The sequence below is a fragment of the Heptranchias perlo genome, unplaced genomic scaffold (assembly GCF_035084215.1).
Source record: "Heptranchias perlo isolate sHepPer1 unplaced genomic scaffold, sHepPer1.hap1 HAP1_SCAFFOLD_47, whole genome shotgun sequence".
Taxonomy (NCBI): Eukaryota; Metazoa; Chordata; class Chondrichthyes; order Hexanchiformes; family Hexanchidae; genus Heptranchias; species Heptranchias perlo.
The window spans coordinates 2,792,435-2,817,546 of NW_027139484.1; the positions used below are offsets into that span (position 1 = coordinate 2,792,435).

The 25,112-nt window shown below is 45.3% G+C and overlaps 1 protein-coding gene across 2 annotated transcripts; it reads left to right on the plus strand.

Annotated features, from left to right (window-relative positions):
• LOC137313375 (NACHT, LRR and PYD domains-containing protein 3-like) lies at positions 1 to 20,439 on the plus strand. 2 transcript variants are annotated; one of them, XM_067979508.1, is made up of 11 exons: positions 1 to 597; positions 3,604 to 3,770; positions 7,411 to 7,504; positions 9,327 to 9,493; positions 11,767 to 11,935; positions 12,041 to 12,106; positions 15,859 to 17,614; positions 19,162 to 19,248; positions 19,406 to 19,576; positions 19,761 to 19,928; positions 20,087 to 20,439. In XM_067979508.1, the coding sequence occupies exons 3-11, from the start codon at positions 7,441 to 7,443 to the stop codon at positions 20,172 to 20,174; spliced, it is 2,736 nt and encodes a 911-aa protein (XP_067835609.1). In that variant the 5' UTR covers positions 1 to 597; positions 3,604 to 3,770; positions 7,411 to 7,440; the 3' UTR covers positions 20,175 to 20,439. The 2 variants fall into 2 exon arrangements, with proteins under 2 accessions (XP_067835609.1, XP_067835611.1); XM_067979510.1 differs by having other exon boundaries at positions 19,761 to 19,939; positions 20,087 to 20,175.
• The last annotated feature ends 4,673 nt before the right edge of the window (positions 20,440 to 25,112 follow it).

The window sequence follows — 25,112 nt, forward strand, 5'->3', positions numbered from 1 at the left end:
GGTGACAGCGAGGTTGATGTGCGCTGATACTTCCTGGAGGCTCCATTCAGATTGTGTCGAGCGGAGAGCAAGGCGGGGAGATCAGCCGAATCCCCATAGTATCAGAGTCCTGACTGGGGACAGGAAGAGCAAGGCGGGGAGATCAGCCGAATCCCGGAGTATCAGAGTCCTGACTGGGGACAGGGAGAGCAAGGCGGGGAGATCAGCCGAATCCCCGAGTATCAGAGTCCTGACTGGGGACAGGAAGAGCAAGGCGGGGAGATCAGCCGAATCCCGGAGTATCAGAGTCCTGACTGGGGACAGGGAGAGCAAGGCGGGGAGATCAACCGAATCCCGGAGTATCAGAGTCCGGACTGGGGACAGGGAGAGCAAGGCGGGGAGATCAGCCGAATCCCGGAGTATCAGAGTCCGGACTGGGGACAGGGAGAACAAGGCGGAGAGATCAGCCAAATCCCCGACTACCAGAGTCCTGACGAGGGACAGGAAGAGCAAGGAGGGGGGATCAGCCGAATCCCCGAGTATCAGAGTCCTGACTGGGGACAGGAGCCGTGCGGACCAGATCACATGTCGCTTCAGTCTTTTCAATGGATGAATTGGGTGAGTGACTGAGAATGTTTCAGAGTGGAGGATTATAAAGGGAAAGGAGAGAGTGAAAGTGATGGATTGGAGAAAAAGATGGGGAAATGAAAGGGGCACCTTAGTTATTTGGACTCGGAGTCTACTATTATATAGAAGGAAAAACATGAATACATGAAGTGCAGATCTCTCGTCTTTCTCTCGTCACACATACGGATCTGGGTGGCAACCAGATGGTGATCAGAATTAAAGATAAAACCTAATGTAGAGAATTAATCAACACCAAATGCGGGTGACCCCATTATTCTCAGGTGGATGTTGGGGTCGAATTGAAACCCAGAGCTACTTTAATCAGAACACAATGGGATTGAATAAACCTTCTGGTAAAAAATTAAACTGAACGGGGAACTGAGTGGGTCTCAAAATGTCTGCCCCTGAGCGACACAAAGTAACAGTAAAATGCTGAAACTTGCAGAGACAGAAGCGAACGGTTTCCGTTTGGGGGAACTCACTTCCTCAAACTGTTTATCGATAAGAGTAAGAGGCTTTTGCACTTTGCATGTAATCTGCACTTGCTGTGTCTGATTGAACATTTGATATGGACACGTGTCTTCTGGCAATTTAACTTGTTAAATCCCGGTCTGTGTAGGATTTTAGAAGTGTTTGATGGTTAAAGGTTAGTTTTCATCATCCTGCCGCTTCTCCCCAACTGAAAATACACACAGATACTCAGTCACTCACTGATACACAAGGCATCCTCTGTCTCTTTCTCTCACACACACACTCACTCAGATATCCAGAGCCATTGTCTCTCTCTCTGCGTCTCACATACACACGCACTCAGTCAGTCCCTCACTGATACACTGAGTGTCTCCCTCCATCACATATACACACACCTGCTCAGAGTCACTCAGATATACAGACGCACCCTTTGTCTCTCTCTCTGTATGTGTCTCTCTCATACTGACACACTCAATTAGTTGTTCACAGATATACTATGTATCTGGCTCTCTCAGATAAACATACATTCAGAGTCTCACAGAGTTATACAGAGGCATCCATTGTCTCTCTCTCACATTCATACAATCCTCAGTTGCCCACTGATAAAATCTGTTTCACTCTCATATACACACACATTCAGATGCACTCACTGATATCGACAGGCATTCACTTCCCCTATCTCTCTCCATCAAACACACAAAGAGTCACTGACTGATATACACACGTCTGCTCTCTATCTCATATGGTACACTGCCATCGTTTGGGGTCGGTGCCCAAGAGTGCCTGCCCCGCCCCTTTTGTAAGGAATAGTAAACTGCCATTCTGTGGTGACATAGTGCCCTCCCCGCTCCTTTGTGTCAGACACGGTGCACAGACATCGTGTGGTGACACAGCGCACTCCCGCCCCCTTGTGCCATAAACGGTACACAGCCGTCCTGTGGTGACACAGTGCGCTCCCCGCCCACTTGTACCATACACGGTGCATTGCCATCCTTTGGTGACACCGTGCCCTCCCCAAAGTGTGTGTCCTTTAATCATATCCATTGTGTTTGGAGAGTGGCACCGATAAATTTTCAACTCTAATTCCCCATCAACTACTGATATTTTTGGAATTGTAAACAATTTTACAACACCAAGTTATAGTCCAGCAATTTTATTTTAAATTCACAAGCTTTCGGAGATTTTCTCCTTCCTCAGGCAAATGTTTCAAGATCTCCTTGAAGCCTACGCATTTATACATATTGAACAATAATACATGGTGTTTACAGACTGCCCCTGCAACTGCCCGTTGCCTTGGCTTCAAGGAGATCTTGAAACATTTGCCTGAGGAAGGAGAAAATCTCCGAAAGCTTGTGAATTTAAAATAAAATTGCTGGACTATAACTTGGTGTTGTAAAATTGTTTACAATTGTCAACCCCAGTCCATCACCGGCATCTCCACATCATGATATTTTTGGAGATAGTGATTTGATTTATCCTAAAACTAAGAGTAGGCCATATTTGTTCACACATTCTACTTCAAATCATTCAGTTACTGATCCTGATTCTCTCTAATCAGAGATATTTTATTAAAGCCATGAGAATGAGTTGTAACCTCTAGTCAAGTTGTGCACATCAATGACCATTTAGAGCAAAATAGAAACAAGTTAATTGCTGAGAGCTTCTATTTTCTCTTGTTCTCTTAAATATGGTCAACGTTCCCTCCATATTCCCACACAGAGATGTTGTTATTACAGTTAATACCTATTTGACGGTAATGTATTCTTATTAAAATGTCTCACTTGTGGTTACAAACGTTCCTTCCCCACCCCACATGCCAGCACTTTGGAATTTGCAGCTAACTGGAGACACATCCAGTCTCTGAGTCAGGAACTGTCAATTCAAGACGGTTAGAAACCCACTCCACAGCTGTAAACAGGAGATTTACTCATCGGAGTGTCCACACTAAAGAGTAACACTCACAGCAAGCGAAATCTCTTCTTTCTGTGAGAAATCAGTCCCATGTTATGTTATGTTATGTAAATATTCAGTGAAGTGAACTCACTGCAATAGTCACACTTCCCAGTCACGGTGTTGGGGCAGTACAGCTGCCTTCTGTGGGTAGAACCATGTCGCTGTGGATATTGTCCCATCAACTCTCCCTGTTGTCGATGATGCCAGTAAAATACACTTGGAAACTTGGAGTCTCGCCCCTCGATGGAGTTCAGGCGGAAAATATAAAGGAATGGCCACTGATTCACAAATAGCAAATGCGATCCTAAAAACAATGACGGGACATTGAGAAGGAATTGCCTCGAACTGGGGTTGGAGTATGAAACGATCACATATTGTGGTCGGGGTGGTAAAGAGACATGGAATGTGAGAACAGAGTTCCTCAAACAGTGTGTTTATTCAATCAAATATTTGATATTCAATTGTTTAAGTTTCAATTACTTTTATTTTAATAATACATTAGAGGGAAAGTGCTGATTAGATTCTCCTTCACACCGTCAGTATTGGTCTCATTTTCTGCACTGCCATAATTAGATCTCCCGGTGAATGAAGGAGTGATTGAGAAAAGTCCACAGCTGGAAGTAAACAGGGATTGTAGACTGAGGAACAACAGCAGGTGAATCAGCACATCATTGTGAGAGCAGCAACCAGAGAGAACCCTTCCGATTCAAAGAGCTTCCATAGATCGACTGGGGAGAAAGGTAAGAGAAAGTTCCATTTACTTAGATAAACACTGGTCCTGTAGACAGTACACAAAGGTTACAAGGTAAGGGTGGAAATGGTGAGAATGAGGCTGTGAGAGTCTGATCACCGAGTACAATTATCCAGCATGAGGCCGTGCAATGAAACGTGAAGTGAGATCAGTTTCTGTCTCAAAACACACAGTTACAAATTAATCTTGTGTGTGTTTTAGAGTGAAGGGGTTTGATCTGAGAGGTGACTCCAGTCTGAGGCAGAGCCCAGCAGATATACAGTGTCTCCCCGCCCCCAGCACCAACTCGGAAATAACCCACCTTTATAGCCCCCATAATATCGATATTACACTTTGAGTTAAGGTAGTGCCAGACAGTGTTACCGGATTGAAATATATTTCATAACCAACAATCAAAATAAATCATCTTACAATTCTGAACTGGATACTGGGTTTCACATAATGTTATTTCCCATCAGTAAATCGATTTCTGGATTTCACAATTGTAGTTGAATTAAATGATTATCATTTAAATATAAACTGGTGATAAAATAATACGTAAATATTATTGAATGGATTGTAAAAATTCTTCCTATTGATTATTTTGTGTGTTGTCAGAATAATGTTCTGGGTGATCACCTGTTCCAGCTCCCGGCCTCGGCCGAGGGTTCTTTTTAATAAACTGAGAGCGATGTTTGTCCCGATACAATCCAGATTCATGTCCGTGCTATTTGATTTGATAGAAGTGTTCAAAATAATGGCGATTTAGATAAAGTAAATAAAGGGAAACGGTTCCCATTGGCGGAAGGGTCAAGAACCAGATGACACACATTTAGGGTGATTGGAGAAAGAACCACATTCAGTGAGTTTAATGATCTGGAATGCGCTGCCTGACAGGGTGGTGGAAGCAGATTCAATAGTAAATTTCAAAAGCGAATTGGATAAATTGTGTAAGGGAAAATATTTGCAGGTCTACATGGAAAGAGCGGGGGAATGGGACCAACTGGAATGCTCTTAAAAAGAGCCGGCACAGGATCGATGGCCTGAATGGCCTCCTTCGATGCTGTAATCATTCCGTTATTCTATCGAATTCCATTTTGAAAGTTACTATTGAATCTGCTTCCAACACCCGTTCAAGTAGTGCATTCCAGATCATAATATCTGGCCACATCAAAATGAAAATCTCTTCATTTCCCCCACCCCCCCGCCCTGGTTCTTTTGTCAATTATCTTAAATCTGTGTCCCCTGGTTATCGACACATATTAATCTTAAAAGCCTTTTTCTAACCATCCGTTTATCGATTAATAAATATCTTTAATCTAACTTAACAGGTATAAATAGAGGACCGTGTTTTAATATGTGATTTTAAAACATCACTGAGACAGGTCCTTTAGATTAAAGTACAAGTCTGGCGTGTAAAGTTACTTTCATATTATAAAGAGATCATTTTCAGTAATACCATTGTTAAGAAATGGTGGGGTTATAATATGTGTTCTACGAAAAGCAAATATAATTGCAGCGACACAAAGTTCAAAACATTTCTTTCCATTTGGCGGCTGTAAGTTGTCAGCGAGCTCAAGGAACGGAAACGAGATCTGTTGCATCGCCCCCCTCTGCTGACAGCGGTTTGTTTCCTGGAGACTGGGGAGTAAAGTAGATCTGTTGCATCGGCCGCCTCTGCTGACAGCAGTTTGTAACCTGGAGACTGGGGGATAAAGTAGATCTGTTGCATCGCCCCCCTCTGCTGACTGTGGTTTGTAACCTGGAGACTGGGGGATAAAGTAGATCTGTTGCATCTCCCCCCTCTGCTGACTGAGGTTTGTAACCTGGAGACTGGGGGATAAAGTAGATCTGTTGCATCGCCCCCCTCTGCTGACTGAGGTTTGTAACCTGAAGACTGGAGGGTAAAGTCAATCTCCCCTCTTTCTCTCGTCACACACACGGTTCTGGGTGGAAACCAGATGGTGATCAGAATTAAAGATAAAACCTAATGCAGAGAATCAATCAACACCAAATGCGGGTGACCCCATTATTCTCAGGTGGATGTTAGGGACGAATTGAAACCCAGATCTACTTTAATCAAAAAGCACTGGGATTGAAGAAGCCTTCTGGTAAAAAAATCACACTGAAGGGGGAACTGAGTGGGTCTCAACATTTATGCCCGAGTGACACAAAGTAAAAGCAAAATGCTGAAACTCGCAGAGACAGAAGCGAAAGTTTTCCGTTTGTGGGAACCTCACTTCCTCCAACTTTAGATCGATATGAGGAAGAGGTTTCTGATCTTTTGCCCCGAGACGCCACTTGCTGTGTCTGATCCAACCTGTGATATGGACACGTGTCTTCTGGCAATTTAACTGGTTCGATCCCTGTCTGTTTCGGATTTTACAAATTGTTGATGGTTAAAGGTCGGGTTTCATCATCCTGGCACTTCTCCCCACACAAAACATTCAGTCACTCACTGATGTTCAGAGGCATCCTCTCTCTCTCTCACACTCATTGATGTTCAGAGGCATCTTCTCTCTCTCACACTCATTGATATTCAGAGGCATCCTCTCTCACCCACACTCACTCAGTCATTCACTGATAGACACACACATCCTCTCTCACTGTCTCTCTCACATGGTACACTGCCATCGTGTGGTGACACAATGCCTTCCCCAAAGTGTATGACACTGTGTATCATTACTCGTTTGTTTCACACTCCACCCAATGACATTATACAGGAACAGGAGGACGCCGTTCAGCCCCTCGAACCTGTCCCGTCACTCTATTAGATCGTAACCGATCTGTACCTCAACTCCATTTCCCGCCTTAGCTGCATGTCACCTTAATATACCTAATAAAAGGGTAGATTTCATTACCTGTTACTTTGTGCTGAAAACAGAATCTGACCCTATTGGGGAACTGGAAACCAGGGACACAGACAGACTCAGTGAGTGAGGAAAACTGTGGGAGATGGTGTTTTATGTGGGCAAGTGTGAGGTCATCCACTTTGGATCAGAAAAAGACACATTCCCCTTTGTGTCTGGAGAGGCCCCGAGAGATGTTTCCCCTCAATTCCCCACCAACTATCGATAGTTTCAGTGATTGGGTTTATCCTAAGACGAAGAGTGGGCCGTATTTCTGGTCATTCATTCCTTTCTGGTGCAAAAACACAAAAGGAAACGTGGCTCCGCCGAGGCTAACAAAAGAGATTAAGGATAGATTCAAAGAAGAGTCATATAAAGTTACCAGAAAAAGCAGCAAACCTGAGGATTGGGAGCAGTTTAGAATTCAGCGAAAAAGGACCAAGATGATTAAGAGGAAAAACAGAGTATGAGAGTAAACGTGGAAGGAACATAAAAGTGGACTGTAAAATCTTCTACAAGTATTTAAAAAGAAAAAGATTAGTGAAGACAAATGTGAGTCCATCACGGTCAGAAGCGGGAGAATTTATGGTGGAGAACAAGGACTCAGTGGGTTTCACTGGGCAGCTGTCTGTTTCACACCTGATGTGGAACGTTGATCATAACACTCGTGAAATGCTCGATCCCAGAGCTAACAAATGTTGTACTGATGGGGGAGGAGGGACTTGGTATCATGTTTAACAAGGCAACGCTCTCCTCATTTTAATATTTCTGTCTAACTTCATATTAATATATTTATTACAGAGCATCAGAATCTGGGAATCTGTTACCACCATGGCTGAAGGTTCAAACAGGGGAGGAGATCCAACATCTTCAACAAGAATGAGAATGGACACAGGTAGGTTCAGAAAATTCATCAAAATATAATTTCTGACCTCACAAAGGGTCCAAATCACGAGCAGTAACCTGCAGCTCACCACAGGAAGAGGGAACAGCACAGATACTGTGCAGATAGAGGGAAGTGAGTGACCATCTAGAGGGACAGTGCAGTCACAGGTGGAGGGATCTCCTGAGTACTGGAACTGTCCAATAGATAACTGGTGTTGGGTACTGTAAGGTGGATAGAGACAGCGTCTCAGAGGATTAACAGTGTGAGACCGGGGAGCAGGTGGACACCCCGAGTGGGGCAGGGGTGAGAGGCAGGTGGGGCACAGCAATAGGAAAGGGATAGTGGTGGGAGATTCTATAGTCTGGGGAATATACAGACTCTTCTGCAGCCCTGAGCAGGTTCCAAATGGTAAGTTGCCTCCCTGGTGTCAGAGGGAAAAATTTCCAGGAACAGGTGGGACGATCTCTGGAAAGGAAAGGGGAGCAGAGAATAGTCATGGTCGGACCCAATAACATGGATAGAAATACGATTATACAGGGAATATTGAGACTGAGGCTCGACACATTAAACAAGGCCTTCAGGTGTTGATCTCTGGATTGTTTTACGGTGGGCCACTTAAAGAGGGAAATATGCGGCAGGTCAATGTGTGGCTGCAGGGCTGGAGCAGGAGGGAAGGGTTCACGGTCTTGGGGATAGAGTGAGTTCAGGGAGAAGGGAAGGGACGGTCACGGTCTGAACCGAGCAACAATGATTTTACAGACTGGGTGAATGGAGTAGGAGGGAAGGGTTCACGGTCTTGGGGACTAGAGTGAGTTCAGGGAGAAGGGAAGGGACGGTCACGGTCTGAACCGACCAACAATGGTTTTACAGACTGGGTGAATGGAGCAGCGGGAAGGTTTCAGTTGATATGACCGGAGAGGGGGAACTATCTGGATCTGAGACTTAAGCGTGGAATTAATAAAACTGTTGGGGCAGGAACAGATGATTTATGAAGTAATGAAATGATATTGGCAGGAAAAAGGGTAGGAGGTTTTTAAGTATTGCGAGATAAAGTTATGGATGTCGAGGGGGGAAAGAAAAACGAATTATAGGTAAATTACCCCCAAAATCGGAGTTTGGATTAAGTTATGTGTCTATGAATGTACAAATCATTCCAAACACATTTGGAAAGTCAGAATCATAAGAGATATGGTCCAGGAGCTATCAGACCACATGGTTTAGGTTTACACGGATTCAGCGAAATCTTCCTGGTTATAACATTTTGCGGGGAGATTAATGAAGATTCTAACACTGATGGTGTTAGTGGGAATGTCGGTGTACTGGAGGAGGATGTCAGAGATAACTGGAGAAGTATTTGGATCTGAGAAAAGTAGAGAAGCGGCTGGACCTACAACCAATGCGGTTAAATGAAGTCAGGGAGGAGACTTTGGAAATAAAAACGGATTAGAAAGAGACAAAGAAATGTATCTGTTCAAGAGGGAGAGAAGGTAAACCCGGTAACTGGAGATCAATTAGTGTACGTCAGCAGTGGGCAAACTCCTCAAATCTGTCATTCCAGGTCGAATTAATGAACATTTAGAGACACGGGATGATCAGGGGAGGCTGGAACTGATTCGCTGTAGACAAGCCGTGTTTCACATATTTAAACACCGGTTTTTAAGAATTGACTGTACGGAACGATGGAAGGCAGCACATGCGGTGTTTATCGGTTTTCAGAAGGTGTTTGATAATGTGACTCACAGGAGGCTTCAGCCGTTTGGTATAAGAGGAAATGTAGCCGCCCGGATAGAAAGTCGATAATGTGTTTAGTTTTCTCCATTTCTGTTCACAGATCCGAACCCTGCAATCACTGAGTTCCTGACAAAGTGCGACGATTACCTGCTGTTCCAGTTGACGAAATTCTACCGGGACAGACTAGAACAGGCGATTGAAGAAGGGGTGGACGGAGTCAGCTCGTTGTTAACGTACGAGAGGCATTTCAGTGGACAGGAACATCGGGTAAGTGGGAGGGACACAGAATGAGTTTGGATTATTTAAAAGTAACAGAAGTGACAGAATATCACATCTTAGAATCATAGAATGTTACAGGACAGAAACAGGCCAAATAGGGAAGAAGTGCATAAAACTGAATATATTTGAATCTGAACCAATGATAGGAAGAGATGATAATACCCAAATGGATCAGTCAATATCTGCACAGAGAAAGGACAGGGTAACGACAACAGCAACATGCATTTATACAGCGCCTTTTCACAGAAGCGATTATCAAACAAAATTTGACACCAAACCACATGAAGAGATATTCGGAGAGGTGATCAAAAGCTTGGTCAAAGAGGCAGGTCTTAAAGGAAAGGAGAGAGAGGTAGAGAGGCGGAGATGTTTAGGGAGAGAATTTTCACAGCTTATGGACTCGGCAGTTGAAGGCAAAACCACCAATGATGGAGCAACGACAATCGGGGATGCACAAGAGGCCAGAATTGGAGGATGGCAGAGATCTGAGGGGTTTGTAGGGCTGGAGGAGGTTACAGAGATAGGGAGAGGCAACGTCATGGTAGGATTTGTGCACAGCGATGAGAATTTTAAAATCGATCAGTTTCAGGATCGAGAGCCAATGTAGGTCGGCGAGCACAGGGGTGTTGGGTGAACGGGACTTGGTGTGAGTTAGGCTACGGGAAGCAGAGTTTTGGATGAGCTCAAGTTTACGGAGGCTGGAAGGTGAGAGGCCGGCCAGGAGACCATTGGAATGGTGGAGTGTGGAAGTGACAAAGGGATGGTTTCGGTCTTCCCAATATTTAATTGGAGGAAATTTCCTCCGGACGCAACTATTCCGATGCTCTCCTGGCCGGCTTCCCATTCTCCGCCTTCTTTAAACTTCAACACATCCAAAACGCTGCTGCCTGTAACCTGTCCCTCGCCCATCCCGCTCACCCCTCACTCCTGTGCTCGTTCACCTATCGCAGTTCTCGAATAACTTCAATTTTCAATTCCCATCCTCCTGTTTAAATCACTTCATGGTGCCGCCCCTCACTAGAATTCTCTCTTGCTCTGACTCTGGCATCTTATGCCTCTCCCCATCGCCCGACCAGCGGTGGCCTAGCATTCTGTAGTTTTTGGACCCAGGCTCTGGAATTCACTCCCTAAACCCCTCCACCTCTCTACCTCCCTCTTCTGCTGAAAATTTGATTCTTTATCCAGCTTTTGGTTACCCCGAATAATATGCCTTCCTTTGTCTCGGGCCCATTGTATGATTCCACTCCTGTGAATCGCTGTGGGACATTTTTCTACATTAAAGGTGCTATGTTTTTGTTGATGAATCAAGATGTTTACAGAATATTTTGCCCATGTTCAGAATGGATCAGTACCCGGCCCAGTGATTACTTTCAGTGCTCAATATAAACTGGGAGATCCCATCACGGAGCAGCTCCTTTCCTTCTCATTCTCAGTCTTTGTCTTTCACTCCACTCAATATAAACTGGGAGATCCCACCACGGAGCAGCTCCTTTCTCTTTGGGGATAGAATCTAAAAACAGGGAGGTATTGCTGCAGTTATATAAGGTATTGGTGAGACCGCACCTGGAATACTGCATACAGCTTTAGTCTCCATACTTAAGAAAATACATACTTGCTCTTGAGGCAGTACAAAGAAGTTTCACTCGGTTAATCCCAGGGATGAGGGGGCGGACGTATGAGGAGAGGTTGAGTAGATTGGGACTCTACTCATTGGAGTTCCGAAAAATGAGAGGCGATCTTATTGAAACATGTAAGATTGTGAAGGGGCTTGATCGGGTTGATGCAGTAAGGATGTTCCCAAGGTTGGGTGAAACTAGAACTAGGGGGCATAATCTTAGAATAAGGGGCTGCTCTTTCAAAACTGAGATGAGGAGAAACTTGTTCACTCAGAGGGTAGTAGGTCTGTGGAATTTGCTGCCCCAGGAAGCTGTGGAAGCTACATCATTAAATAAATTTAAAACAGAAATAGACAGTTTCCTAAAAGTAAAGGGAATTAGGGGTTATGGAGATCGGGCAGGAAATTGGACATGAATTTAGATTTGAGTTTAGGATCAGATCAGCCATGATCTTATTGAATGGTGGAGCAGGCTCGAGGGGCCGATTGGCCTACTGCTGCTCCTATTTCTTATTCTCAGTTTTTGTCTTTCACTCCACTCCTCAATATAAACTGGGAGATCCCATCAGAGAGCAGCTCCTTTCCTTCATTCTCAATCTTTGTCTTTCACTCCACTCCTCAATATTTTCATTATTATTCTTTACAGAAAGTCACTGAGCTCGCGGTGAAGGGAAACAGGGCGGACAGTTCCAAACTTCTCCTAAATCTGGTGATGGAGAAAGGCTCTCAGGCCCGAAGGGTGATGTGGGAATCCTTTCTGAAAATGCACAGGTTACCAAAGTTGGTCAAAATACTGAAAGAGATGCAGAAACTTGGTACGGTAAAATCACACACTGAATTCAATTTCAGATTGAAACATTGCAGAATTTACTATAATATTACACAGATCTGATTTCATGAAAGCTCATTGATTTATACAGGTCCTGATCCATTTGATTATATGGACATCGGACGAGGTTTATCTGAAATACCCAGTCACCTGAAAGGTAAGTGATGAAATGGGGATTTCAAACCGTTTATTTCACTCCTGAGAATCAGAATGTTTGACTGTAGTTTTTTGTTTAGAGATTGTCAGAATCTGGGAATCAGAAATTCAAAGGGTGGAGGAAAGAGAATAAAAGTTCATTTCGATTTGTCGTTAATCCCGTGAAACCACTTGCATCTGGCAGGATCCTAATACACTGCAGCGCTTTATATTCGTCTGTGAGATGCCCTGGTATAGCAGGAAAAAAATGCTTTGCGCAGCTTGAAGATAAAAGTCACTACTTGTTTTGAATTATTGGTAAGTTTGTATTACTCCAATTAATCCAACTGCATACATTCCTGGCAGGATCCTGAAACGCTATGAATCCCCTGACACACCTGGCAGGATCCTGATACACTGTGAATCCCCATACACACCTGGTATGATCCTGTTACACTGTGAATTCTCATACACACCTGGCAGGATCCTGATACAGTGTCAATTCCCATACACACCTGGCAGAATCCCGATACACTGTGAATTCTCATACACACCTTGCAGGATCCCGATACACTGTGAATTCTCATACACACCTGGCAGGATCCTGATATACTGTGAATCCCCAGACACACCTGGCAGGATCCTGATACACTGTCAATCCCCACACACACCTGGCAGGATCCTGATACACTGTGAATCCCCATACACACCTGACAGGATCCAGATACACTGTGAATTCTCATACACACCTGGCAGGATCCTGATACACTGTGAATCCCCATGCACACCTGGCAGGATCCTGATACACTGTGAATCCCCTTACACACCTGGCAGGATCCTGATACACTGTGAATCCCCATACACACCTGGCAGGATCCTGTTACACTGTGAATTCTCATACACACCTGGCAGGATCCTGATACACTGTGAATCCCCATGCACACCTGGCAGGATCCTGATACACTGTGAATCCCCTTACACACCTGGCAGGATCCTGATACACTGTGAATCTCCTTACACACCTGGCAGGATCCTGATATACTGTGAAACCCCTTACACACCTGGCAGGATCCTGGTACACTGTGAATCTCCTTGCACACCTGGCAGGATCCTGATATACTGTGAAACCCCATACACACCTGGCAGGATCATGATATACTGTCAATCCCCTTACACACCTAGCAGGATCCTGATATACTGTCAATCCCCATACACACCTGGCAGGATCCTGATACACTGTCAATCCCCATACACACCTGGCAGGATCCTGATATACTGTCAATCCCCTTACACACCTAGCAGGATCCTGATATACTGTCAATCCCCATACACACCTGGCAGGATCCTGATACACTGTGAATCCCCATACACACCTGGCAGGATCCTGATACACTGTGAATCCCCTTACACACCTCGCAGGATTCTGATACACTGTGAATCCCCTTACACACCTCGCAGGAACCTGATACACTGTGAATCCTCATACACACCTGGCAGGATCCCGATACATTGTGAATCCTCATACACACCCGGCAAGAACCTTTTGCACTGTGAATCCCACAGTGCAAAAGGTTCTTGCCGGGTGTGTATGAGGATTCACAATGTATCGGGATCCTGCCAGGTGTGCACTGCACAGATGCTCTAGGCTCAAATTTAATGAGCAGTGCCTTGAGCCAGATGTTATGGGTTACCTGGCACCCCCCTCCCAGAAATCTTCCCACCATCAGCTAGAGGGAAAGAGGTGGAGAAATGCGAAATATTAAAATGTTATCATTTCACAGCACAGAATGAGACGTTAAAGTGTTCGATCTGATCTCAGAAGATGTGCAGATGTTAACACAATAGATCTTTAATCCGTGGAGGGAAAGACAATATTCAGGGTAATTCAGAAGTTATGGGTTAACTTCCGAATGGCAGAGAAAGTGAGAACCTTATTCTGCTCAAAGAATAGTCCTTTAACTCAGGGGTCTTTTTAGACCCAATGTAATGACTAATGGAAAGAGATTTGTAATTTCCCAAACCTTCATTATAGGAAATTCAGACCAAAATGGAACAATGGAGTGTAATTATTGGGTGAACAATTGAAATGAACTGTGAATGTTTTCTGCTCCACCAGCACACTGAATGATGTGGGCAGTAATTCTAATTCTAATCGATGATATGACAGGACTGTTATAAAAACACATTTAATGAATGTACGTGAAAAACTGCTGCAAAATTGTTCACAATTTCTGAAACACAATATAAGAGGAGAATGAGTAGAGACAGGAAAAGGCCATTTGGCCCATATAAGCCTGTCCCTAAGAGAGATGACACCAACTCCCCCTCCTCTCAGTGTATCCGTAACACATTCAATTATCCCTTTACCCCACTTACACTGCCCTTTTAGTGTCCTTCCCATGTTTATCTGGCCCTTTGTGTGAGAAAATTACCCTGACTTCCCTTTTCCGATATTAATTATTGTGTTGTTTGTGAGCCTGTTTCCGGTTTCCATTCAGTATATTCAAGACTGAGATCGATAGATGTTTGGACACGAAGGGAATCAGTGGATAAGGGAATTGGGCGGGAAAGTGGATTTCAGGTAGATCAGACATGATCTGATTGACTGCTGGAGCAGGCTTATGGCCCACTCCTCCTATTTCTTATGTTCTTTTGTCCTAACTAATGTTGGGAATTCCATTAAAACATTTCAATTCCGAAGTTTCTTGCCCAAACAAAATACATCAAACACTCTCACCATTCCTTCAACCTAAAGTCCAAATACCTTAATTCATCTTTCTGATTCGCCTCTGTACCTTCAGAATGGCAGTAATCTTTACCTGTGATCAGGTGACGATAGAAATGCATGTAATATCCCAGATAACCCCACCGAGTCCGAAAACAACAGCAACTTAACTCCTGTCTATTCAATCTTTCACTCTCCCAGTGCACACAATATCCCAGATAACCTGCCCGAGGTCTGATACAATAACAGTGGAACTTCTGTCCATTCACAGTCTATCCCTCTCCCAGTGCTCACAATATCTCAGATAACCTGCCCGAGGTCTGATACAATAACAGTGGAACTTCTGTCCATTCACAGTCTGTCCGTCTCCCAGTGCCCACAATATCCCAGATAACCTGCCCGAGGTCTGATACAATAACAGTGGAACTTCTGTCCATTCACAGTCTGTCCCTCTCCCAGTGCCCACAATATCACAGAAAACCTGCCCGAGGTCTGATACAATAACAGTGGAACTTCTGTCCATTCTTCGCCTGTCCCTCTCCCAGTGCCCACAATATCACAGAAAACCTGCCCAAGCTCTGATACAATAACAGTGGAACTTCTGTCCATTCACAGTCTATCCCTCTCCCAATGCACACAATAACATATTTCCCATTTCCGCAAAAGGTTAGCACCTCTGACGGTTTCATAGGATAATCCACTAGCACCTCCAGTTTCGTAGAACCAGAATCACATTTAGATTTGTAATGAGATGTCCATGGTTCAGGCCAGGTCTGATAGTATTAATCATCAGAGGGAAAATATCACTTTCACAGAAATCTCCATGTGCAGTCAATATTTGAATCGTGAGGACTTGAAACTTCTCTCAGCCGTTATTCACTTTCAAGCGAGGTTTTCAGTAACTGAGTTTAATTTCCTGCTCGCACCTCTATTGAAGCTGCAAATTCAATCTCGGAACATTTTACTGAATAGTAAAGTGATATTGAGAATTTGGTTTTATGCCAATACAACTAACATTAAGAATCACTTTCTGTCTGTTCTAATTGAAGATGTTCAACAGAAACACAAGGAAACACTCCGGGTCCAAACTGAAACACTGAAAGTGAACACGATCCTAATAAAGGAAAAGGTTAAGATTTTCCAGCTGGTCACTCTATACACTGAGCTAACGGTTATTTCTACTGTTCGAGATCGGACACTTGTCGAACATGAACTACTGGCAAGAGGCCGAGACCATGAAGAGTGGAGAGAGAAACATCTCCGGAGAGAACTGGAAAAAATCCGAACTGATCAATTGTTCCAGAGCAGTTTTTCCCAGAGAAAATCCAAATCTGGGAGTACAGCAGCAGTGAGCGGAGTCGCGGGGATTGGAAAAACAACAATGGTACAAAAGATTGTTTATGACTGGGCCACTGGGAAAATATACCCACACCTTCAATTTGTTTTCAGTTTTAAATTCCGGGATTTGAACGCTATTAACTGTAGAATAAACCTGAGGAATCTGATACTGGATTTGTATCCTTACTTTGGGAATATTCTGGGAGAGCTCTGGAAGAACCCAGAGGGATTACTCTTTATATTCGATGGTTTAGATGAATTCAAGGACAGTATCGATTTTGCTGACAATCGGAGAAATACAGAGGCTGATTACATCTGCACAGATCCTGAAGACCAGTGTGAAGTGTCTGACATTGTGTACAGTTTAATACATCACAAGCTGCTCCCAGGATGTTCAGTGCTCGTGACCAGCCGCCCCACTGAATTACATGTATTGGAAAAGGCTGAGATCAGTGTTTGGGCTGAAATCCTGGGATTTGTTGGTGAGGAACGGAAGGAATATTTCAACAAGTTTTTTGAAGATCAGTCGGTGGCAGCAGCTGTTTTCAAACATGTGGAGGAGAACGAGATCCTGTACACCATGTGTTACAACCCTTCCTACTGCTGGATCCTCGGTCTGTCACTGGGTCCCTTCTTCACACAAAGAGACAGGAAACAGCAGAAAGTTCCCAAGACCATCACCCAACTATATTCCTACTATATTTATAACATTCTGAAAAACCATGGCCGAGAGATTGAATCCCCCCGTGATGTGTTACTGAAGATCGGTGAGATGGCCTACACAGGAGTCTCCGAGAAGAAGATTGTGTTTAGAGGTGGAGATTTGATCAAGTACAATCTGCAACCTTCCCAGTTCCTGTCTGGGTTCATGATGGAACTTTTGGGGAGAGATGATTCTGCCCAGAGTGTGGTTCACACATTCCCGCACCTCACCATCCAAGAGTTTGTAGCCGCACTCGCACAATTCCTGACTCCAGATCCAGGGGACATCCGGAAACTCCTCAGTGAAGCCCACAACAAGGATGATGGGCGATTTGAGATATTTCTCCGTTTTGTTGCTGGGCTCTCCTCCTCACAGTCAGCTCGGCCCCTGGAGGAGTTTCTGGGTCCATTTCTTCATCAAACAATCTGCAGAGTGATTGACTGGGTGAAGGAGATGATTGAAGGACAGATTAGAAAGAGCGGTAGTAAAACTGGTAAAAGGAACCTCCTGAACACACTCCACTACCTGTTTGAGTCTCAGAATACAGCACTGGCTCGGGCCACAGTGGGATCTGTGGAAACACTTACATTTGGAGACAGGGAAGCAGAGTGCACATTGCAACTGACCCCGATTGACTGTGCGGTGCTCTCTCATGTCATTGGACTCTGTGATACAATAAAATACCTCGATCTAGAGTACTGCTCCATTCAGTGTGAAGGATTCCAGCGGCTGGGACCCGGACTGCACAAATGCCAGGTGTTGAGGTAACTGTTTATTTGTCTCTAACTGTTTGGCTAATCGTAGAACAGTCACGGATTGTATTGTTGCTCCGTAATGAAGGGAAACAAACAGTTCAGTTAAACCAGAGAGAAGCAGATTCAACACAAATATGACAAATGATAAGATGATCGGTTAGTAATTCCCTGAGGACTGGAGAATCTAAAATGGATCCTTGTGAACAAGTGGGGATTTTACAGTCTTTATCGGATCAGTAAATACAGGTCACTGAAAGAGTCTGATAATTTAATTGCAATAAATGATATTTGTTGCTGTTTTTCTCACTGCCTGAGTTACGCCCATTGAAGAGGCTCCTTCTCACTGTTACTTACACTGAGACCGACACTAACTGCAGCAGTCCGTGTGTCGGAGCATCCCACCCTCTTACCGAGGTGTGGGGGCAAGTGACCGTCACCGGACTGTCAACGTGTGTAGGAGAGGGAAGCAGAAACACCAAAAATTCAGTAACAAAGAGCAAAACACAGCTTTCGGGCAGTCAACCGCCAGTGGGCGAGCTGAGCTTTCCCCGCAGGACGTCGGTCCATTATCTTAACTCATCAATGACACAGCCCTTCACACTCTCCAATACATCCACCATCTCTTCATCCAGCTGGCAGCACTCGTGCCTCTGAGTCAGAAGGTCGTGGATTCAGGCCCCTCGCTCATTAATCCAGGCCGACACTTCAGTGGGATTTAGGAGCTGAAATCTGCCGGTAAAAATGTTCAAATCTAATGGGTTGTGAGGGATTAGCCCAGGAGTGCAGACACATACCGGCCAGCGGTGTGGCCCCACACACAGCGGGAGGTTCCTGGGTTAACGAGAGGCAGTGAACCCGGGAATTTCCCATAATCTGCCCCCTGTTTGTGAGGCCCCGCTCGGGGACGGAACTTCAGAAAATTCCCCACAAATTGTCGGGCCCGTTTCACCTGAAATAAATGTAGAGCCAGTTGAATGGGAATAAAGTGAGAGACTCCCCTCCCCTATAAACTAGGAGTAAAGGGACATTTAAAACTTGTAACAGGACGGAATAAACTCTCCTTGTTACATGAAATCCTGTGGGACGGATTTTACAGCCGTTTCACAATATAACTCACCCCGAGATATTACACAGATTAATATAATACTGCATAAAGTACAGGGAATCACCGCTTTATCATTTAATTCAGGGAAAATCGATGGATTCCCATAAAATCTGGGATTTGAGAAGCAGCAGAAATGAGACAATTTCGCCAAACTTGACGGGATCGGCCACTGATCTCCAGGAGGGTAATTCTGATCATCAGGAAATGAGACCGGACTGAGGGACATTTATAGGCTTCACACAGACAACACTTTATTTAATAAATACATTTACTGACAGTCCCTGAATATATGGGGAGCTGGGCAGAGTGAGATTCATTGTCAGTGACAGGGAAATCTGGTTATTAATTTCCAGAAGATTTTTCAATTGTTTCCTGCAATATCAGAGATAAATTGTGTCAGGTCAGGGATTGGATTCAGTTTGTTTCTCACTTTCTGTCTGTTTGTATTTAGACTGGGGGCCAATAAACTGCGAGATTCAGGAGTGAAACTATTGTCTGCGGCTCTGAGGAACCCAGACTGTAAAATACTGAGACTGTGGTAAGTACCAGACTGTGTGAGATTGTGTTTATAATAACTGGAAGTCGAACACTGTACATTAATCTCAGTATCAGTAATAATAATACAAATAAACTTTGGGAATTTACTCTGATTCCTGTTATCTCTGATCGTCTCTCTCTCTCTCTCTGATCTCCAGGTTATGGGATAACGGTCTCACAGCTTCTTGTACCGAGGATCTCTCCTCCGCTCTCAGTACAAACCGGTCACTGACGGCACTGAACGTGGGTTGCAATAACCTGGGAGATTCAGGAGTGAAACTATTGTCTGCGGCTCTGAGGAACCCGGACTGTAAAATACAGGAACTGGAGTAAGTATCAGACTGTGTGAGATGGTGTTCATAATAACTGGAAGTCTGACACGGTACATTAATGTCAGTATAAGTAATAATAATACAAATAAATACTGTACATTATTAGTATCAGTAATTGTGTTATTAATTAACACTGGGGATTCAACCTGATTCCTGTTATTTCTCTCTCTCTGATCCACAGTATAAGTGATAACCGTCTCACAGATTCTTGCGCCGAGGATCTCTACTCCGCTCTCAGAACAAATCGGTCACTGACATGGCTGAACCTGAGAACAAACTCCTTCACAGACCAATCTGTCCCCGCTCTCCGCTCCCTCATACTGACCTGCAGGAGTCTGGAGTGGATCCAGTGAGTTTAAAGTAATATATAAAATATCAATGTCATTCAGTCCCTTTTATGGGTAATATTTGTCTGTAATTATTATTGAAATATCAACCGCAGTTTCCCTGTTATTTACACTGTTGTTCAATCTGTTTATTTTCTGTTTAATCTTTAATCTGTTTCAGGCTGGTGGAGAATCAGTTCAGTCCAAACGGAAAGAGACACCTGGAGTCACTGCGGGAATCCAGACACAGACTGAGTGTGGTAGTGTGAACATTTCAATTTATAACCATTCCTGGTCTCATTATATGAACATTTCAATTTATAACCATTCCTGGTCTCATTATATGAACATTTCAATTTATAACCATTTCTGGTCTCATTATATGAACATTTCAATTTATAACCATTCCTGGTCTCATTATATGAACATTTCAATTTATAACCATTTCTGGTCTTATTCTATGAACATTTCAATTTATAACCATTCCTGGTCTCATTATATGAACATTTCAATTTATAACCATTCCTGGTCTCATTATATGAACATTTCAATTTATAACCATTCCTGGTCTCATTATATGAACATTTCAATTTATAACCATTTCTGGTCTTATTCTATGAACATTTCAATTTATAACCATTCCTGGTCTCATTATATGAACATTTCAATTTATAACCATTCCTGGTCTCATCATATGAACATTTCAATTTATAACCATTCCTGGTCTCATTATATGAACATTTCAATTTATAACCATTCCTGGTCTCATAATATGAACATTTCAATTTATAACCATTTCTGGTCTTATTCTATGAACATTTCAATTTATAAACATTTCTGGTCTTATTCTATGAACATTTCAATTTATAACCATTCCTGGTCTCATTATATGAACATTTCAATTTATAACCATTCCTGGTCTCATTATATGAACATTTCAATTTATAACCATTGCTGGTCTCATTATATGAACATTTCAATTTATAACCATTGCTGGTCTCATTATATGAACATTTCAATTTATAACCATTCCTGGTCTCATTATATGAACATTTCAATTTATAACCATTCCCGGTCTCATTATATGAACATTTCAATTGATAACCATTCCTGGTCTCATTATATGAACATTTTTGGCCGATTCTCTGTCCCTCCCCTTTAACCGGCCGCGCTCCAGGTTTCAATCCGAACGGCCCTTTAACGGTTTCCAGCTCGAGCTGAGCGAGCGTCATCTCCCATTGTGACGTCAGAGGCCCAGCGACAGGGTCACGAGACTCAGTCACCCGGTCCCCCAGCGCTGATTCTGCCGGATATCCGGGGCTGGATGGTCCCCAATGGGGCACTGGGTCAATGTACAGACAGGAAGGGCCCAGGGTGGGGCTCAGTCTGGGCTGCAGTGGGACACTGGGTCAATGTACAGACAGGAAGGGTCCAGGGTGGGGCTCAGTCTGGGCTGCAGTGGGACACTGGGTCAATGTACAGACAGGAAGGGCCCAGGGTGGGGCTCAGTCTGGGCTGCAGTGGGACACTGGGTCAATGTACAGACAGGAAGGGCCCAGGGTGGGGCTCAGTCTGGGCTGCAGTGGGACACTGGGTCAATGTACAGACAGGAAGGGCCCAGGGTGGGGCTCAGTCTGGGCTGCAGTGGGACACTGGGTCAATGTACAGACAGGAAGGGCCCAGGGTGGGGCTCAGTCTGGGCTGCAGTGGGTCACTGGGTCAATGTACAGAGAGGAAGGGCCCAGGGTGGGGCTCAGTCTGTGCTGCAGTGGGACACTGGGTCAATGTACAGACAGGAAGGGCCCAGGGTGGGGCTCAGTCTGGGCTGCAGTGGGACACTGGGTCAATGTACAGACAGGAAGGGCCCAGGGTGGGGCTCAGTCTGGGCTGCAGTGGGACACTGGGTCAATGTACAGACAGGAAGGGCCCAGGGTGGGGCTCAGTCTGGGCTGCAGTGGGACACTGGGTCAATGTACAGACAGGAAGGGCCCAGGGTGGGGCTCAGTCTGGGCTGCAGTGGGACACTGGGTCAATGTACAGACAGGAAGGGCCCAGGGTGGGGCTCAGTCTGGGCTGCAGTGGGACACTGGGTCAATGTACAGACAGGAAGGGCCCAGGGTGGGGCTCAGTCTGGGCTGCAGTGGGACACTGGGTCAATGTACAGACAGGAAGGGCTCAGGGTGGGGCTCAGTCTGGGCTGCAGTGGGACACTGGGTCAATGTACAGACAGGAAGGGCCCAGGGTGGGGCACAGTCTGGGCTGCAGTGGGACACTGGGTCAATGTACAGACAGGAAGGGCCCAGGGTGGGGCTCAGTCTGGGCTGCAGTGGGACACTGCGTCAATGTCCAGACAGGAAGGGCTCAGGGTGGGGCTCAGTCTGGGCTGCAGTGGGACACTGGGTCAATGTACAGACAGGATGGGCCAGGGTGGGGCTCAGTCTGGGCTGCAGTGGGAAACTGGGTCAATGTACAGACAGGAAGCGCCCAGGGTGTGGCTCAGCCTGGGCTGCAGTGGGACACTGGTTCAATGTACAGACAGGAAGGGCCCAGGGTGAGGCTCAGTCTGGGCTGCAGTGGGGCACTGGGTCAATGCGGAGACAGGAAGGGCCCAGGATGTGTCTCAGTCTGGGCTGCTGTGGGGCACTGGGTCAGTGCACAGATAGGAAGGGCCCAGGTTGGGGCTCAGACTGGGCTGCCGTGGGACACCGGGTCAACATTGGTTCAATGTTTATCGGAGCACCAGGGACTCCCCATCTCTTCTTCAGTTATTGTTCCTGGATCTGTTCCGTCCACTGAAACAGACAGAGTGAGCTCTGGTTTCGCATCTCATCGGTGAAAGCAACAATCAATGGAAAATAAAATCAGTCAGACTGGAAAAAGAGCTGCCAATTCGCTATCGCCCGTTTTGCTCCAATGCCCGAGGTGAATTTATTCTCTGATCTATTGCCCAAGCTGGCGATCGAATGGGGTTAAATTGTCAGATATCTTAATGGTGAATCCGAAATTAATCTCACCAATCTGCAGTCGTGTCAGACACTGATCTGAATTATAATGTGATAATCAGTGATCCAGCTAATGCTGAATTACGGTGATACTCTCAGCTGCTTTTATAATCGGTTATTCATTGTGTTAATTATCTGCCTATTAATTATTTATTATTAACATTGTTCGGTGGCTCTGTTTATATGTAATTATTATTGTTATACTCAATGGTTAAATAATGATAATTATGAATTCCAAGTTAATAAATCACTGTTGTGCATGATTTGCCCTCTGACTTCTCCTTTGAAGATTTGGTCAGAAAGTGTTAATCCATTCACTCAGTCGCTTGTGGGGATCCTAATTAATGGTCGCTGAGGTGAACTCATTCAATCTGAACTGGGAGATGTCAGACAGTTCAGCGAGCAATATTAGGCATCATTCACTTCTAGACATAGGCTACAATCGAACAGGAACATGTTAAACCCAATCCCCAAAACCAGGGCCCAGAGAGGAAATTAAACCCCAGGGCAATAAACAGACCGAACTCAGGTGGGCCCTGTTTGGGTGCAGCCTGTTGAGGAGGCCCCGGTCGGTCCCCACTGGGGGAGGCGTCATACGGTCTTCTATGGGGGAAACAATGGTCGGTCCCCTCGGGGGAGGCCCCGGTCGGTCCCCTCGGGGGGAGGCCCCGGTCGGTCCCCTCGGGGAGAGGATTCTGTCTGCCCCTGCAGGGGAGGCAATAGGCACCCCAGAGGGATACCAGAGTTGCAGTCTTTATATTTAGACCGCCACCACAACAACTACTAGTGCAACAACAAATACTTATATGCATAATATATATTATTTATGTGTATTTACACACGACCAGCACGGTGGCAGCTTGGACAAAACAACGGAAAATACGGCGGCCATCCTGCACAAAATGGCGGCAATCAGGCGGCCTTCTAGGGCAAAATGGTGGAAAATACCGCGCAGAATGTCCCCAGTGATACCACAGTGATCATACAATGTTCCAGTGACCCCAGAGTGCACTCAATCACCCCAGTGTGATCCCAGACTGCACCCAGGGATCCCAGAGTGCACCCAGTCACCCCAGAGTGATCCCGGAGTGCACTAGGGACCCCAGAGTGCACCCAGTCACCCCAGAGTGATCCCGGAGTGCACTTAGAACCCCAGAGTGCACCCAGTCACCCCAGAGTGATCCCGGAGTGCACTTAGAACCCCAGAGTGCACCCAGTCACCCCAGAGTGATCCCGGAGTGCAATAGAACCCCAGAGTGCACCCAGTCACCCCAGAGTGATCCCGGAGTGCACTAGGGACCCCAGAGTGCACCCAGTCACCCCAGAGTGATCCCGGAGTGCACTTAGAACCCCAGAGTGCACCCAGTCACCCCAGAGTGATCCCGGAGTGCAATAGAACCCCAGAGTGCACCGAGTCACCCCAGAGTGATCCCAGAGTGGCAGGCTTTATATTTAGACCACCACCACAACAACTACTACAATAACAACAACTTGTATTTATAATATATAACATATATATACTGTGTATAAATTTATTTACACACGGCCAGCAGGGTGGCATTTTGGACAAAATGGCAGCAAGTACGGTGGCCATCTTGGACGAAATGGCGGAGATTACCACGCAGATTGTTGACAGTGATATGACAGTGACCCCAGAATGTCCGAGTGAACACACAGTGACTCCAGAGTGCAACTCGTCACCACAGAGTGATCCCAGAGTGCATCCACTCACCCAGACCTGATCCCAGAGTGCTCGCAGTATCCCAGAGTGAATCCAGTCACATCAGAGTGATCCCAGAGTGCACCCACTCACCCAGACCTGACCCCAGAGTGCTCGCAGTATCCCAGAGTGAGTCCAGTCACATCAGAGTGATCCCAGAGTGCATCCACTCACCCAGACCTGACCCCAGAGTGCTCGCAGTATCCCAGAGTGAATCCAGTCACATCAGAGTGTTTCTGGAATTCACCCAGTCACCCGAGATTGATCGCAGAGTGCGCCTCGGGATCCCAGAGCGCACTCAGTCACCTCAGAGTGATCCCAGCGTGCCAGTCTATATATTTAGACCACGACCACAACTACACAAGTTGTATTTATAAGGTATGTATCATATATATATATTTGACATATATATGTGTATTTACACACGGCCAGCAGGCGGCAAATACGTTGACCATCTTGGACAAAATGGCGGCATGTAATGCGAG

Excerpts from the sequence above, each read along its gene's own strand:
- LOC137313375 (XM_067979508.1), top strand. The coding sequence starts at position 7,441 with ATGGCTGAAGGTTCAAACAGGGGAGGAGATCCAACATCTTCAACAAGA. Across the intron at positions 19,249-19,405 it reads TGTAAAATACTGAGACTGTG|GTTATGGGATAACGGTCTCA; the intron begins GTAAGTACCAGA and ends TCTGATCTCCAG. Across the intron at positions 19,577-19,760 it reads TGTAAAATACAGGAACTGGA|TATAAGTGATAACCGTCTCA; the intron begins GTAAGTATCAGA and ends TCTGATCCACAG.